This window comes from Eumetopias jubatus, unplaced genomic scaffold, assembly GCF_037043125.1.
Source record: "Eumetopias jubatus isolate StellerSeaLion01/CBP00866 unplaced genomic scaffold, mEumJub1_p1.0 scaffold_8, whole genome shotgun sequence".
Classification (NCBI taxonomy): Eukaryota; Metazoa; Chordata; class Mammalia; order Carnivora; family Otariidae; genus Eumetopias; species Eumetopias jubatus.
Genome location: NW_028274814.1, coordinates 131940427 through 131955106, shown reverse-complemented (window position 1 = coordinate 131955106; position 14680 = coordinate 131940427). Strand labels below are relative to the sequence as shown.

At 59.9% G+C, this 14680-nt stretch overlaps 1 protein-coding gene across 2 annotated transcripts; it reads right to left on the bottom strand.

Annotated features, from left to right (window-relative positions):
• Nucleotides 1-272: 272 nt before the first annotated feature.
• Nucleotides 273-13846, bottom strand: SH3BP1 (SH3 domain binding protein 1). 2 transcript variants are annotated; one of them, XM_028115465.2, is made up of 18 exons: nucleotides 13484-13845; nucleotides 12252-12294; nucleotides 11901-12005; nucleotides 10347-10423; nucleotides 9918-10029; nucleotides 9736-9812; nucleotides 9175-9319; nucleotides 8585-8653; nucleotides 8334-8424; nucleotides 7735-7880; nucleotides 6863-6974; nucleotides 6421-6502; nucleotides 6249-6329; nucleotides 5483-5599; nucleotides 4462-4559; nucleotides 3790-3931; nucleotides 2426-2520; nucleotides 273-484 (listed from the first exon to the last, which is right to left on the bottom strand). In XM_028115465.2, exons 1-18 carry the CDS (start codon nucleotides 13540-13542, stop codon nucleotides 336-338), a joined length of 1800 nt encoding a protein of 599 aa, XP_027971266.2. In that variant the 5' UTR covers nucleotides 13543-13845; the 3' UTR covers nucleotides 273-335. The 2 variants fall into 2 exon arrangements, with proteins under 2 accessions (XP_027971266.2, XP_027971265.2); XM_028115464.2 differs by lacking the exon at nucleotides 273-484 and adding an exon at nucleotides 622-1139 and having other exon boundaries at nucleotides 13484-13846.
• Nucleotides 13847-14680: the final 834 nt, after the last annotated feature.

Sequence of the window (14680 nt, the reverse complement as noted above, 5' to 3'; positions counted from 1 at the left end):
GCTCAGGCTGTGAGGGACAGGCTCAGGCTCTGGAATTGGCGAGAAATGGGTCCTGATTCCATGTCCATGCCTCACTTGCTGTGTGCCTGGCAGGTTGCTTTCTGAGCCTCAGTCTCTCCTCAACCAGTCAAAGGTAATGGGACTTACTTTCCCGGGAGAGGATTCTATGGAAACCATGCATGGAAAAGCACAGTGGAGAGCGCAGAGTAAGCGCTGAAAATGCTGGCCCTTTTTCTTTCAGACAGGAAGAAAGGAAGGAGGCAAAGAAGAGGGAGTATCTTCCCTTTCATGCAAGTGGCTTCTTTATTTTGAGGGCCGAAGAAACAACCCAACTATCATTGGGGCAGCTGCTCTAGTTTTGTCCAAAATAATTTATTTACCAGCCTTACAAAACAATCTGTTGGCAAGAGAAAAATAACAGCCCTGTAGGAGCAGGCAAGCCCCTCCTTCCTTCCGGCCGCTCCCCGGGGACCCTGCCAGAGAGCTGCGAGTCGGGTGAGGGATCCCCAAGCCCAGGGTGGCTGCAGAGGGAAAGGTCTGGAGGTGGAGGACTGTCCTGAGTCCTCCTTGCCATGGGGGCCGACCCAGCGGGCACCGAGGCACTTGTAGGCAAAAGCTGGAGGCCCCCACCCCGGGGAAGGGTGAGGGCTGTGTCCTGGGCGGACAGGTGGGAGGGAGGAGATGCTAAGGGGCTGCTGTGGAGGGGCAGCCCGCTCAGTCGGTCTCTGAGGCAAGGCTCCTGGGCCGGGGTTGAGGGGGGATGGCTGGGGGAGTGGAGGCCCCGCCTACAGCCTCAGGGGCCCCTCCCTCCTCTGGGGCCGCCCCCAGGTCCACCTGAGCAGGAATGCTCAGAGCAGGGCTGGGGGAGGCCGGCCCTGGGGAGGCCGGCCCTGGGGAGGCGGGGCTGGGGGAGGCTGGTGAACGCCGGCTCTGGCGCCGGGCGGGCTGGGGAGGATTGGGGGGCAAGGGGGGTGGCACTGTAGGGGCCCGGAGGTTGCTGCTAACCAGACGGCGGGGCAGAGCCTGGGGGATCACAGGGCTGCTAGAGCCAGGCGGCAGGAGTGGGGCTGGAGGGGAGGAGCGCGTGCTGGAGACCTGGGGGGGCGGCATGGTGGGCCGGGCTGGCGCTTGGCGCTTGGCTGTGGAGGAAGGACAGGGGCAGTTAGGCATCCACCTCAGGACCTTTGTATCTGCCATTCCTTCTGCCAGGAATACTGTTTCCACGGTTGGCTCCTCATCACTTCAGCCTCTCTTTATGGGCCTCACCCCCTCAGCCAGAGTACCCCTTCCCCTGCCCTGCTCCAGGTACTGTCATATTTTCCTGTTGTATCTTCATAGGGCTTTCTGCCCTCTGAAAGGAGCATGTCCGTTTTTATTTTGCTCGACTCCCTGATGAGAAGGTAAACGAAGTGAGGCCATCCTATGTGAGGTTGCCTAGCACAGTGTTGGGGGCACGGAGTGGGTGTTCAATATGTATTTGTTGAACAAAGAAATGCTAGCTGTCCCCCCTGACTCTGGGGTCTTGCTCCCCTCTCAGGAGCCCACCAGAAACCCCCCACCCTAGTTTTCAGAGATCCCACTGCACAGTTCCAACCTCATGAGGCAGCTGAGGGGCCAGGAGGCCTGACTCTGGTCCTAGCCTTGCCTCCACCCACTGTGGGTTTTGGGCAAATCACATGGCCCCTGGGGCCTCAGTTTCCTCATCGGGGAGATGGGATGCAAGCCTGGACCTCCCAGGGCTGGCACGAGGACCTTTGGGCACTTGAGGTGCTATGCTCCAGTGAGCACATATCCCTAGACGCCCCATCCTGCAGGAAGGTCCCTCTGTGATTTGTCAGCTGTACCCCCCATGTAGAAAACTCCAGTGCCTCTTGGGCTGGTTGGGCCCTCCCAAGTGTCCTGGTCCCTAGCAGGGTCTCCCCATCTGAACCCTGGGCCTTCTCACCTGCTTGGCTTTAGGCCAAGTCAACAGGTACGTGCACCAAAGGGGCACAGGGGAGCCCCAAATTTCTTCTCACCACCCCCACCTCCCCCTCGCGTTGCCCTTTGAAGCCTCCATCCCACCTTCCCTCCTCTTCACTCCACTCTCTGGACTTCTGGAGGGGCGGACTCCACAGCCCCCCGACCCCCCGTGAGGCCTGAGCTTCATCGAGCATGTACTGTGTGCCAGGTGTGAGTCAGGCAGCACCATTTAACAAACTGCCCTACAGAGCAGGTGTGGTTATCGCTCCATGACGCAGAGGAGGAGGGGCAGACATGGTGCAGTCACCTGCCCAAGGTCACAGATCTGGAATCTGAACCAGAGTGTCAGGCAGCAAACCTGTGCTCTTGGCCACCTGGATCTCTGGCCTCGCCAGCTATCTGAAAACATGGGCCCTCTCCCTGCGCACCTTCTTTCCCCTTCTCTCTCCCCCTGCCAACTTACTCCTCCGAGCCATGTCCTCCGCTGGAGTGGCTGCCTCCGAGGGACTGCTACTGACCTTGGGGGAGGCTGGTCTGGGGGACACCTCGGACTCTGCCCTGTGAAGGAAGGAGAGGGTCAGGGTCAGGCTTGGCCGCCTCTCAGGAGTCTCCTGGAATCTTGGAGAGACTCGCAGCCAATAGGCCGAGTTTGGGTTCTCCCAGGACTTGTCCCCTGCCACCTTGTGGCAGGGCCTGGGATCTGTCCCCAGGCTGCCCCCATCTCCCCAGAAGATGCTTCTGGCATTGGCCAGGGTTTGCATCTCCACTGAACCCCTGGCTTCCGTGTGACCCTGTGAGAGGGTCCGTGGATTCCTGTGGGCCAGGAAGGCAGGTAGAAAGCAGGGCCTGGGCTTTTAACCTCCATCTGAACCTCAATGGATTTTCTGGCCACTAGAAGCCAGACAGCGGATGAGAAGCGGAAGGGGGGGCGGCGGGCATGGCTCATTCCTGGCTTCCTCCAGCTCTTTGCTCAGTTGGCGCCTCCTTAGGGATCCCCACGCTAAAGCAGCTGCCCAGTCCAGCCCCCTAACCTGCTCTCTCCTCTTCTATGAGGGCACGAGTCACTGCCCAGCACGACAGTATCCATCTGTTGGCATGCTTGGTGACTACCCCCCCCCGCCCAAGGAAAAGCAAGCGCTGAGGGCCGTGTCTGTCTGTCTTGCTCATCTGAGGAAAGCCTGGGGTTGGGCCCCGGCTGTGTGAAAGCAAGCTACGACTGCTTGGTACAGAGCCATGGTACCTCCATGGCACCACGGAGCCTTCCAGATTGAAAAGATCAAAGAGAAGACTGGAAGGTATTTACAGATTCCAGCTGACCAGCCCCCTCCTTCCCTGAATCCCCAGGGCCTCAAACAGGGCCCAGCACAGAGCAGGTAGGTGCTCAGTAAACAGCCACATACCAAACGAGGGAGCACATCAGAGGCTGAGAGGAATATCGCTTCTGAGTCTCCACCCCAGCCCCTCCAAATGGGGAAACCCCGGTATTTGGGATGAAAATACAATAATCAGGGGCACCTGGGTGGCTCAGTTGTTAAGCGTCTGCATTCGCCTCAGGTTGTGATCCCAGGGTCCTGGGATCGAGCCCTAAGTTGGGCTCCCTGTTCGGCGGGAAGCCTGCTTCTCCCTCTCCCACTCCCCCTGCTTGTGTTCCCTCTCTCACTGTGTCTCTCTCTCTCTCTGTCAAATAAATACATAAAATCTTTAAAAAAAAAAAAAAGAAAATACAATAATCGAATTTCCTAAAATCCTACTGGAAGCCCTGAGATGGTGCCTCAGGCTGACGTCTTGGGGCAAAGAGGGGGATCAGTCATATCTGTCAGTCCTTACCTTTCCTTGGTAGCTGCAGAGGCCGGGGCTGGAGCTGAGGCGGCCGCAGCAATTGCTGGAAGCTCCTCAGCAGCTGGCCTGTTGCTGACCTTGTCCTGGGGGCCAGGGGATGAGAACAGGCCTGACACGTTGAAATTGACATCTGCAGACAGAAGGAAGCAGGTCTTAACTTCCAGAACCTCCGCCAGTGTCAGGACCACTTGCCCTTTCCCCTAACATCCGGCTCCCACACGAGCCTCACAACAATCCCACAAGGTAGGCAGGATCATCCCCATTTTACAGATGAGACACTGAGGCTCAGAACAGAGAAGCAATGTGCTCCAGGTCTCGTAGTGAGTTCGTGGGGCTGGCAGGGACTGAAACTGAGTCTGGAGGGCACTGAGTTGGGCAGATGAGGGTGCAAAGAGACATGTTCACAAAGGCAGGCACTTCGGGACGCCTGGGTTGTTCAGTGGGTTAAGCATCTGCCTTCTGCTCAGGTCATGATCCTGGGGTCCTGGGATCGAGCCCCGCATTGGGTTCCCTGCTCAGCGGGGAGTCGGCTTCTCCCTCTCCCTCTGCCCCTCCACCCCTGCTCTGCTTGCACTCATGCTCTCTCTCTCATAAATAAATAAATAAAACCTTAGGAAAAAAACACAACAACCCAACAAAAAACAAAGGCAGGAACTTTACCTCCAGGGAAGAGGGTGTTGGCGTTCTGTATCAGAGCCTCGACCACGCCTACTACCTGGATGGAGGACACTGAGGCTGCATCTAGCTGGGCCTGGTCCCTAGGGGAAAAGGGAACAGAAATGAGCTGTCCATTTCCTAAAGTCTTTGTGACCCCAACTCTCTTTCCAGCCCAATCGCATCAAGTGCCTGTTCTCAGAAAGCTCACAGACGGGCGCCTGGGTGGCTCCGTTGGTTAAGCGTCTGCCTTTGGCTCAGGTCACGATCCCGGGGTCCTGGGATGGAGCCCTGAGTCAGGCTTTCTGTTCACTGGAAAGTCTGTTTGTTCCTCTCCCACGGCCCCTCCCCCTCTCCTGCTCATGCTCTCTCACTTTCAAATAAATAAATAAAATCTTTTAAAAAAAGAAAGCTCACAGACCACCAGTGGATGGCCAGTGTGTTGCTCACATGTCCAGTGTTCCCCCCCTCCTTCACCCACGACAGGGCATCATGAGGCAAGATGGTTCCCTTTTCCTCACAGTTCTTGGATCTGAGCCTCTACAGAGGAATCGTTCTCAGCAAATGAATGAAATCTTTTGCTATCTGTGGCCAGGTGCATTATAATGACCCCTCCCATACCACATACAGCACTTTGCAGCTTATAAACCATTTCTCCATTCATTATCTCATCTGGTTCCCAAAACAAAAAGCCTCAAAGTTTGTATAATTTCTCTCCAATTTGCAGGTGAAGAAATGGAAGTCCAGAGAGTGACTTCCAAAGGCATTTGTGAAAGGGCGAGGGGGTGAGGCTAGAACCAGATCTCTGGACTGCCAGCCCCCCAAACACCCCACTACCACCCTCACCCAGGACGCCTAGCTGTCCTGTGGGGTCCATGTTCCCTTTGGGCTGCTCCTCACGGCAAGCCTTGAGACTAGGAGCTGCTCAACCCACTGCAAGGATGGGGAGGCTGAGGCCCAGGGGTAAAATAAGCAGCAGACAGTTGGGGTAGAGACTGCCCCCTTCCCCCAGGCTGCAGCCCCTCACCCTTCTTTCTCAGGGGGCCACAGCAGGTTGGGCCCCAGGACGATGGCGATGTTGCTGGGCGTCATCTTATTCACCTCCTGCTCCTCAGCCAGCCGTGCCAGGAACTTCATCAGGTACCTGGGGAGGCAGAAGGTGGGCTTGGTCAAGGACAGGGCCACGAACACCCACTGATGCCCCTGAGGCCTGGGAATTTCTCAGCCTGGGGTTTCCCAAGAGTGGCAAAGGTCCCCCTCAGGATGCTTTAAACTTTTTTTTTTTTTTAAATGTTATTTATTTATTTGGCAGAGAACAAGAGCGAGAGCGAGAGAGAGTGAGTGAGCACAAGCAGGGGAAGTGGCCGGCAGAGGGAGAAGCAGGACTCCTGAGCAGGGAGCCCGATGCGGGGCTCGATCCCAGCACCCTGGGACCATGACCTGAGCCGAAGGCAGACGCTTAATGACTGAGCCACCCAGGCGTCCCTAAAATTTTTTAATAGTTAAATGAGCTGACCTGCTGAGTGCCACGTGTGTGTCAGGCGCTGAGCTAAGCTGAGAATCTCCCTCCCTGCCCTGCGGGGTAGGGACTGCTGCGCTCCATTCCCCAGTGAGGGCACTGCGGCACAGAGAGCTCAGATCACCTGCCCAGGGCCACACAGTGGCAGAGGGGGGACTTTCAAACCAGGTGGCTTGGCTTCAAAGGTTCTAGGTGTGTGTTTAGCTCGATGTCTAGTATGAAAAAACATGACTAGCACAACCTGCCTACGACAAGGGGGAGGGCTCAGGCTCACCTGAGGTTGCTGAGGTTCTCCTGGGGCAGGCGGCTGCACACCTGTTGGAGGGCCTCCAGCCGGGCCCCTGGCTCCTTCAGGCTGGGGAGGGGGAGAGACCTGGTGAGCCAGTCCAGGGCCCCAGGGTCCCACCCCTGCAGCCCCGCCCTCCCCAGCACCCCCCCCACCTCACCTGGCTGCCCTCATCCAATCGTCATAGAGGTCAAAGGTCATCAGGGGCTCTGGCAGCTCCCGCAGATAGGACTTGAGGGCACCTGAAGTGGTGGCAGGGGTCTTGGACACAGTCCCTGAAGCCCCCACCTCCACCCCGGTGCCCAGCGCTTTCTGTTAGGAACCAGGCCTTTGTTCACACTAACATGACCAGGTCTGATCATTTCTTTGGGCTCTGGGCCTTTTGAAGAAAATGATGATGTCTAGCGGACCTGTTCCCAGGAAAATGTACGCGCACCGCAGGGGGTTCATCATGCCCCCCGCCCCTTTATAGACCCCTATGTCTCTCGAGGTGTCGATTACCAGGCCTTCACAGCCAAACTATCATGGGAGCGTTTCACGCAGCTGCAGGGAAGGGATTCGCGGGGGAAGGCCCTCCTCCCCGGGCTCCTGGGAGCAGGCACCTGCTACGGCGTGGGGGTCAGAGCAGAACTCCTGCAGGCTGCGGGGGTCCGAGGCCATGGTCTGCTTGAGGCGCTTCAGCACTGAGGCTCCGGCCGCCAGACGGAAGAGGCCCTGGGGTGCGAGAGGAAATGGGCAGGGGGGTCATGGAAGGGTGGGCAGGGGAAGAGGTCCTGGCTGGGAGGCCCTGGCTCGCCCGGGGTGGGCGCCTGGCCCTCATGGGGCCCGGGTCCCCAACCGGTCAGATGGGCAGCATGGGGGTCACGGTGTGCACGGCTGCCCTCACTCTCAAGGCCTAGGATTTGGCACAAAGTGGGGAGTCTGGGAGGAGCTGGGAAAGCGGTGGGGAGACAGGTGTCTGGTTAGGAGTGGGAGGGAGAGAAGAGGCCCAGCAGCGCTGAGAGGAAGCCCAAGTGGGTCTTCGAGTAGGTTCCACCTCCTAAAGGTCTGTCCTCAGGAAAGGAGCTGATGGACTAGCGACAGCCTGGTGCACTGGATGGATGCAGGCCGCCTGCAGCAGGGACTGCACGGGGGCCCCAGGCTTTACTGCCACCCTCTCGTGTGCCTCTGGGCATGTTTTCCTTGTGGCCTCCGTCTCCCCCCTTGTGAAAGGGAGCCAGTGAAGGCTCCTGCAAGGGCTTCTGGGATTACTAAATGGAGCAAGAAACGTAAAGGCTCTACAGCACAATGGCTGCTTCACGAGCATCCCTAAGTGGGAGCTGGTGTCCGTTTGGCAACAGGAGGCCGTGGCCTCTAATGGTGGGACCTGGGCTCTAATGGTGGGATTACAGCACCAGCACGGGGCAGCCGGTGGGAGCTGTGGACAGAGGGAGGGCCCCAGGGCTCCTGCCCACCCCGCCCCCATGGGCCCCACCTCTTCCTTCATGCCCTCAGAAAGCAGCATCATGACGCAGGCCTCAATGGGCAGGGCGATGTCCCGGCCCAGGTCTTGCAGGTGGGTTGCCAGTGACACCCCATACACCCTGAAGAAGGGGGCGGCCGTCATCGAGGGGGAGGGGTCTGCAGGGACGAGACAGATCAGCGGCCCAGGGTCCTCCCCTCCCTGGCAACCAGGCCAGGGCACCCCCAGACATCCGCGAGGGCTACTGCTTTGGCCAATGGTGCCACCTCCCACCCAGCCATCTGTGCCACATAACCTGAAATCGCCCAACATCTCTCTCGAATCCACCCACCTCCACCATTTCTGCCCCAGTCCAGGCCACCGCCCCCTTGCTTCTGCTTCCTGAAGGTCTCCTGACTCCTGTCTTGCCCCTTCACTCCATCCTCTACCCAGCAGCACAAATCTAATCAGAACTAATCTGCTCTCTCTATCACAAATCTAATCAGAACTAATCTGCTCAGAAATCATCCATGGCTCCCTAGGGCCTTTCAGGATGGAGTGCAAGCTTCTTAACATGTCCGGAGCAGGGCTGGGGTCGGGGGTGCAGGGCCAGGCCCTGCTTCTGTCCCCACCTGCTTGGCCGTGGTTCTCCCTCAGCTCAGCCAGGGCTGTGTCCAGCGAGCTCAGAGACTTGCGATGGTAGTCAGCTTGAATCTCCATGAGCTGTGGAGACAAGGGGGCACCCCCAGAGGGAGTGAGGGATGCTGCGCCTTCCCGGACTCCCTAAGAACACACCCCTCCCTCCCACATCTGGAAGGGTGTCCCAGGGCCCCTGGTGTCCACCCCTGAGTCCCAGGGGCTGGAGCCCAGTCTTAGGACTCACGTGGATGAAGTAGTTAGCATACGTGTCCTCCTTGGTGGCAAAGTGGTATAGGTCGGCCAAGTACTCGTCCTTGGAGACAGAAAGGGGAGGGCTCACACTGGTGAGGCTGGGGCCCAGCGGGGAAACCGAGACCCAGGGTTAGTGACTTGTTCAAGCTCTACGTGGAGGGCCCCGGTCAGTTCTCCTCTCTCTGGCACGGTCTGCACTTGGACACGGCCCACAGGAACCCCTTGGAACTCCTGAGCGGTTTTTTACAGCATCTAGACCTCATCTCTGCACCTCACACCCTTAGCACAGTGGCTTATGTCATTTACCATTCATTCCTCGACTCACCCAGCAACCCCGCCAAGACCGTGGCCAACAGACCAGGTCCCTGCCTCCCAGGAATTATGTGTGGTGTAGACAGAAGAGGCTATGAGCTCGGAGGCTGACTGCCTCGAATTCAAATCCTGGCTCTGCCGCTTCCTGGCCGTGTGGCGTTGGGTGAGGCACATCACGCCTCCGAGCTTCAGCTTCCCCTCCTTGAAATGGGGACGGGACCCGCCCTTGGCACCCTCCTCCCACCCAAGGAACTCCAAGCGCCTGCTCACCTTGCACTGCTCCACCTTCCTCTTCAGCTCCTCCTCCTCCTCCTTCAGCGTCTCCACCTTGGTGGCAGTGGCCGTATGGCTGTAACCGCTGGCTCCACCGCCCAGGCCCTGACCGCAGCCTGAATTCTTAGCTGCCTGAGTGAGCCTGGCAACGATCCCAAGGTGGGGTGGTGGTCAGTGTCCCCCCACTGCCTGTCCAGAGCCAAGTGTCCCCTCCATATGCCTGACCACCCAGGATTCTGGGATTTATGGATGAACATCCCAGAACCCCACTTGCCAGGGGCCTCGGCTAGGCGGGGGCCATGAGTGCTCAGGGCCTCCCCCTGGTGGTAGGCTTGGTGATCACAGCCAGGCAAGGGGTGGGTGGGAGATCCCTGCTGTCCAGGGATCTTGGAGGATCATTTCTGGCTCTCCTAGGCTTTGGGGATCACCCTCAGCTGGTATGAGCACGTGCACACACTATGCCCAGTGGGCCCTGCCACACCCTCGGAGTGTGGGTTCTACGGCCACCTCTGTGGGCTGACCTAGGCGTGGGCCCCACCCAGGGGCTCTGGCTCCCACCTGCTCTTTAGGGTGTTCCAGTCGGACACCAGCTTCTGCAGGCTCTTCTTGTGCTTGAGGATGGCGGGCAGGTCCTCCTGGGGGTAGGCACGGGGAGGGAGGGGGTCAGTGGGCTGAGGAGGTAAGAGTGGAGGCTAGGGACGCTGGCGAGGAGCGGGGCTGGGGGCAGTGGGGAGGGTCACCTCACTCAGCCTGCTGAGCGGCTGCAGGACATCCCTCTCCAGAGTCATCTCAAACTCGGCCAGAATGCGGGCCAGCTGGTTCTGAATGGCGCAGCTCATCTCTAAGGCCTTCCTGTGGACACAGCACCGGTGGGCCCAGCCCCCACAGCTCCTCACCCCCATCTGGAAACACCTGGTGGGGCCTCCTCCCTCCCCATCACCCCCTGCCCCTTCTATTTCTCCTTCATCTTTTCTCAAACATCCTCCCAGGCCTGGCCGCACCCCCGACCTGGACACTGCCCCCCCGCCCCCAGCACAGCCACTACCCTCAGCCCGGTCATCCTTCCACAGGGGATGCCCTCCCTCACCTGGACCCCCCCTCCCAGCCCAGATTCCACCCCCCACCCCCCGGCACCTCTGGGTGAGGGCTGGGGCCTGGTCTGTGCTCACCCCATGCTGGAATCAGGGTCCAACTCCTTGAAGCTCTCGGCCATCGTGGTGGACAGAGCCATGAGGGGAAGCTTCTTCTGCAGGAAGGCCAGGGTCTGGCTGTGAGCGTGTGCTCACCTGCCGGGTCACCCTCCACCCCACCCAAGCACACAGACAGCTCCTTGGGGACAGAGCCCCACTGAGGCACTCGGTATGGACAGGGGAGGAAGGAAGCCAGGAGGGCTACAGTCTCAGGTGGGAGTGGAGACAGGACGACCGGGCACGGCAGAGCGACATCACCCTGTGACCATGTGCCCCCACCCCACTCCATCTGGGGTGCCCTTTTCCCCTCCCAGAAACCAGTCAACTGCGCCTGAAGGAACGACCAAGTACCCTCACACACCAGAAAACTAAGAACGGGGGGCATGGAGCTGGCCCAAGGTCACACAGTTGGAAGGAGAATGGAGGTGAGTGGGGCTCTTCCCCTGCCCCAGGGCATCGGTGGCTCGCACTCAGTCACAGCTGAGCTCAAAACCCTCCCACCTAGAGTTAAGAAGAGCACCAGCTTGAGTCAGAAAGACCAGGGATCAAATCTGTTTTGCCACTTACTAGCCGTGTGACCTTAAGACTTTACCTCTGTGGGTTCATTTCCTCATCTGTACAAAGTGCTAATAAAGGCAGCCTCCTCCTAGGGGTGTCCTCAGCGTGAAGTGAGGCAATGCGTTCACAGAGCTTAACAACAGGGGCGCCTGGGTGGCTCAGTTGGTTGAGGGACTGCCTTCAGCTCAGGTCATGATCCTGGGGTCCCAGGATCAAGTCCCACATCGGGCTCCCTGCTCAGCAGGGAGTCTTCTTCTCCCTCTGACCCTCCCCCCTCTCGTGCTCTCTCTCTCTCTCTCATTCTCTCTCTCTCTCTCATATAAATAAATAAAGTCTTTAAAAAAAAAAGAGCTTAGGGTGCCTGGGTGGCTCAGATGGTTAAGCGTCTGCCTTCGGCTCAGGTCATGATCCCAGAGTCCTGGGATCGAGTCCCACATCGGGCTCCCTGCTCCTTGGGAGCCTGCTTCTCCCTCTACCTCTCTCTCTCTCTCTCTCTCTCTCTGTCTCTCATGAATAAATAAATAAAATCTTTAAAAATAAAAAAAATAAAAAAATAAATTAAAAAAAAAGAGCTTAACAGACTGGCAGTCATCAGTTACAAATACTCGCTGTTGATTAATACCAGTGAGTATTAATACCAATTCAAATGCCACTTCCTTCAGGAAGCCCTCACAGCACTGCCTCCGTTTAGAGGGCCTGCTCTGCTCAGCTCTGGGGGCTGTGAGAAGTTCAGGTGCTGTCAGAGGCCTGGCCTTGGCTCAGGGGATGGGTGCAGAGGGGGCGAGGGTCCAGGAGGGGTGGGGAAGAACTATAGCCTCATCAGTGGGGTGCCTGAGGGGTCTTGGGACAGCACAGGCTCCGCCCCCTTGGTGTGCCAGAGGCTCGGACTAGCAGGGAGACCCCAGCCCTGACGTCACTCCCCCACTGAGAAGAGGTGTCCTGCCTGGGCCCCACCTCCCTGGGACCCCCACTCACCACCCGCTTGTCCATGTCCGCCCCACTCTGGCCCTGCAGACAGGCCTGCAGCCGTTTGTGGACATTGTGGGCTGCTCGCTTGGCCGGCTCCAACCGCTGCTCCACCTGGGCGGGCGGGGGGGGGGGGGGCTCAGAGTTTATGGATCACGGGAGGTTGTTGTCCCCCACCCCCCTCTGCCCTGTTCTTTCCCAGAGCAGGAACCACCTTTCTCTCCCCTCCTCCTGGAGACCCCACGGCCAACAGCTTGGGGAATGACTCAACCCAGCCCCTCAAATGGCGTCCTGGCCCGGCCCTCTGCTGACAGCTTGCGCAGGCCTGCCTTGCCACCCGCTGCTGGCCCAGGCATGTACCTGCTGCAGGTCCTCCCCCAGGAACTCGGCAGTCTCCGGGGTGCTGTGGGGGAGGGAGGAGCTTCTGCTGAGGTGGCCCAGGTTAGGAAACCCCCTGCCTCCCCCTGCCCCTTCAACAGGGCACCTGGACCCCAGTGGCTCCCAGGGCCCCTCCTCGTTGGGGCCCGCCCTGGGTGGGTGGCCGGCCTGCCGGCCTCATCCCAGTCGGAGCACATTCCGTGGGGGCGGGAATAGGATACATGGCTTTTTCCTCCTCCACCCAGGGCTGTGTCCTGAGAGAGAGAGGATGAAACCCAAGGCGGTGGGGTTGGGAAGCCACCTCAGCCTCTCTGGTGTTGACCCTGGGGAGAGGAGGCTGGGCCAGCCCCAAGAACGGGAAGTGTGCGGGCTCAGACTCCTGGGCTGTCGGTCAGTAACACAGGACTCCGGCCTGGAGGGCTGTGCAGGCCCTCAACCCCTGCCCAGGGACACATGGGGACACTGAGGCCCAGAGCAAGGGGGCCTGACCACCCTGGCTCTAGTCTCCCACTGCACGGATGCCTGTGTGAGCCTGGACACTCAGTCCCCTCCCCTGGGCCCAGAGAATGGGAAACTCCCAACACAGGGGTAAGAGGAGAGAAGATAGGCCCCGGGAGCTCCCCAAACTTCTGGCCTCCACTCTCATCGGCTCTGGGGCCCTGGGGGTGAGAACAGAGACACCCGGGGATGTTTCCACCTGAAGCTGGGAAAAGCAGAAGCAAGATAGAGAAGCTGGAGGCCTCTGGGCTGGGGTGGGGTGGGGGGAGAGGCACAAAGCGGGACAAGGCAGGCCCCTCCTCCCACCACACCGGGACCTAGTCTCCTCCCCTCCCCCCCCCCCGAGGTCTGGGGCCCTGATCGCCCCCCCCCACTCCAGGCAACCGTAATGACTAGCTGTCCCCATTGTACAGAGGGGACAAGTGAGGCCAGGGAGGACCGTTCGCTCAAGAGGCTCATGGAAGCCGAGAAGACCCAGCATCCTTGATCCTCCCTGCACGCAGAGGGGTGGGGGTGCCCCCTTCCCCAAAGGGCCTTGCCCCTCCTTCTCTGGCCGGGAGGTGGGGGTGGCATTCAGAGGCGGGGGGAGAGAAAGCAGGCCTCTGGCCAGTCAGAGGGTGGCTGTCCGGCCGTCCCAAGCCTCCCCCACCCCTCCACGTCCTCTAGGGTCCGGCGGGGGCGAGCGTGGGGCTGGGAGGGCGCGGGTTGACACTCACCGTCCCAAGCTGCCCGTCTGGGCCAGCTGCCGCATGCGATGCAGCTGCCTCTTCATCATCTTGGGCGCGGGCTGGGGGCTGCGGGGTCACGGTGGGGGGGCGAGGGCCCGGCAGCCCCCGGCCCAGCCTGCCTGCGCCCGCAGCGCCGCTCTCGCCCCGGATGGGTGGGCGGCGCTCTCCGCTTCCTGGGCCAGCCGCGCTCCGGCGGCCGCTCGCTGCCTCCTCCTCCGCGCGCGACTCCGCCCCCGGCCCCCAGGTCACTCCTCTCTCCAAGTTTCTTTTCTCGCTCGCCCCCGGCTTCCGGGCCCCCCGCAGGCCCCCCGGCCGGTCCCCGCGACGGTCGGGCAGGCGGCCGCCTGGCCGTCCACAGGTTGTGTGGTGGCCCCGCCCCCGGCCCCGCCCCGCCCCACCCCGGTGGCGGGAAGCAGGTAAGCCAGCTCCTGCCACCAGCGCGGCCGGACTCTGGGCTCCGCCCCTCCCGCCGGCCCGTGGGCCCTGGGTTTCAAGAACTCCTGCACTCCTCTTAAAGGCAAAGAGGGTTCCATGCTTGGGAGGCAGAGGCCAAGGACAGGCCTCTCCAGCCCGTACTGGCCTATCTGGGCCTGCCAAAGGATGCTGCCCTGGACTCCCTCTCCAAAGGACCTTCTGGCCACCTTGAGCTAAAGATTGCCCCTGCCCGCTCCCCTGCTGGAGACTGGCTGGGGACTTTGGCTTCCTGGGGTCACCTTGCTGCTTTGTGTCCTTGGACAAGTCCCTGGAACTCTGGACTTGCTGTCTTTAATGGTCTGATGGGCCAGGACAGCTGCCTGTCCCTGAGAGTGCACAAGATAACCCTGCCTATTCCGGTTGTCCCTTTGGGGGGGGTGTCCCACCCTCCAGAGCAGCTCCCTGACACCCGGCTCCTTCCCAGCCCCAGCACAGTTCCCTCCATCCATTGGTAAAGCTCCTCCTTCCAGCAAACTTTTGGAGTCCTTGCCCTTCTTCTTTTAAGGCAGTGATGTGGGTGCTGCTCTGATCCCCCAAACTCAGTAGTAGCTATTTCTTTGGCCCTCCACCCAAAACACAGTTGGGCATACAGTAGGTGCTCCATAACTGTTAGTTAATACAAGATGAGGGACCACACACAGTAGGCTCTCCTTACTCTGAACCCCCATACCCCCCAGGCATCAGGGGCCCCAGGGATGGGGGGAGAGGGAG

Coding starts and splice junctions, on each gene's coding strand:
- SH3BP1 (XM_028115464.2), bottom strand. CDS start 13,542: ATGATGAAGAGGCAGCTGCATCGCATGCGGCAGCTGGCCCAGACGGGC. Junction 7,881..8,333: donor GGAGAACCACGGCCAAGCAG/GTGGGGACAGAA, acceptor TCGTCCCTGCAG/ACCCCTCCCCCTCGATGACG. Junction 6,503..6,862: donor TGACCCCCACGCCGTAGCAG/GTGCCTGCTCCC, acceptor CCACCACTTCAG/GTGCCCTCAAGTCCTATCTG.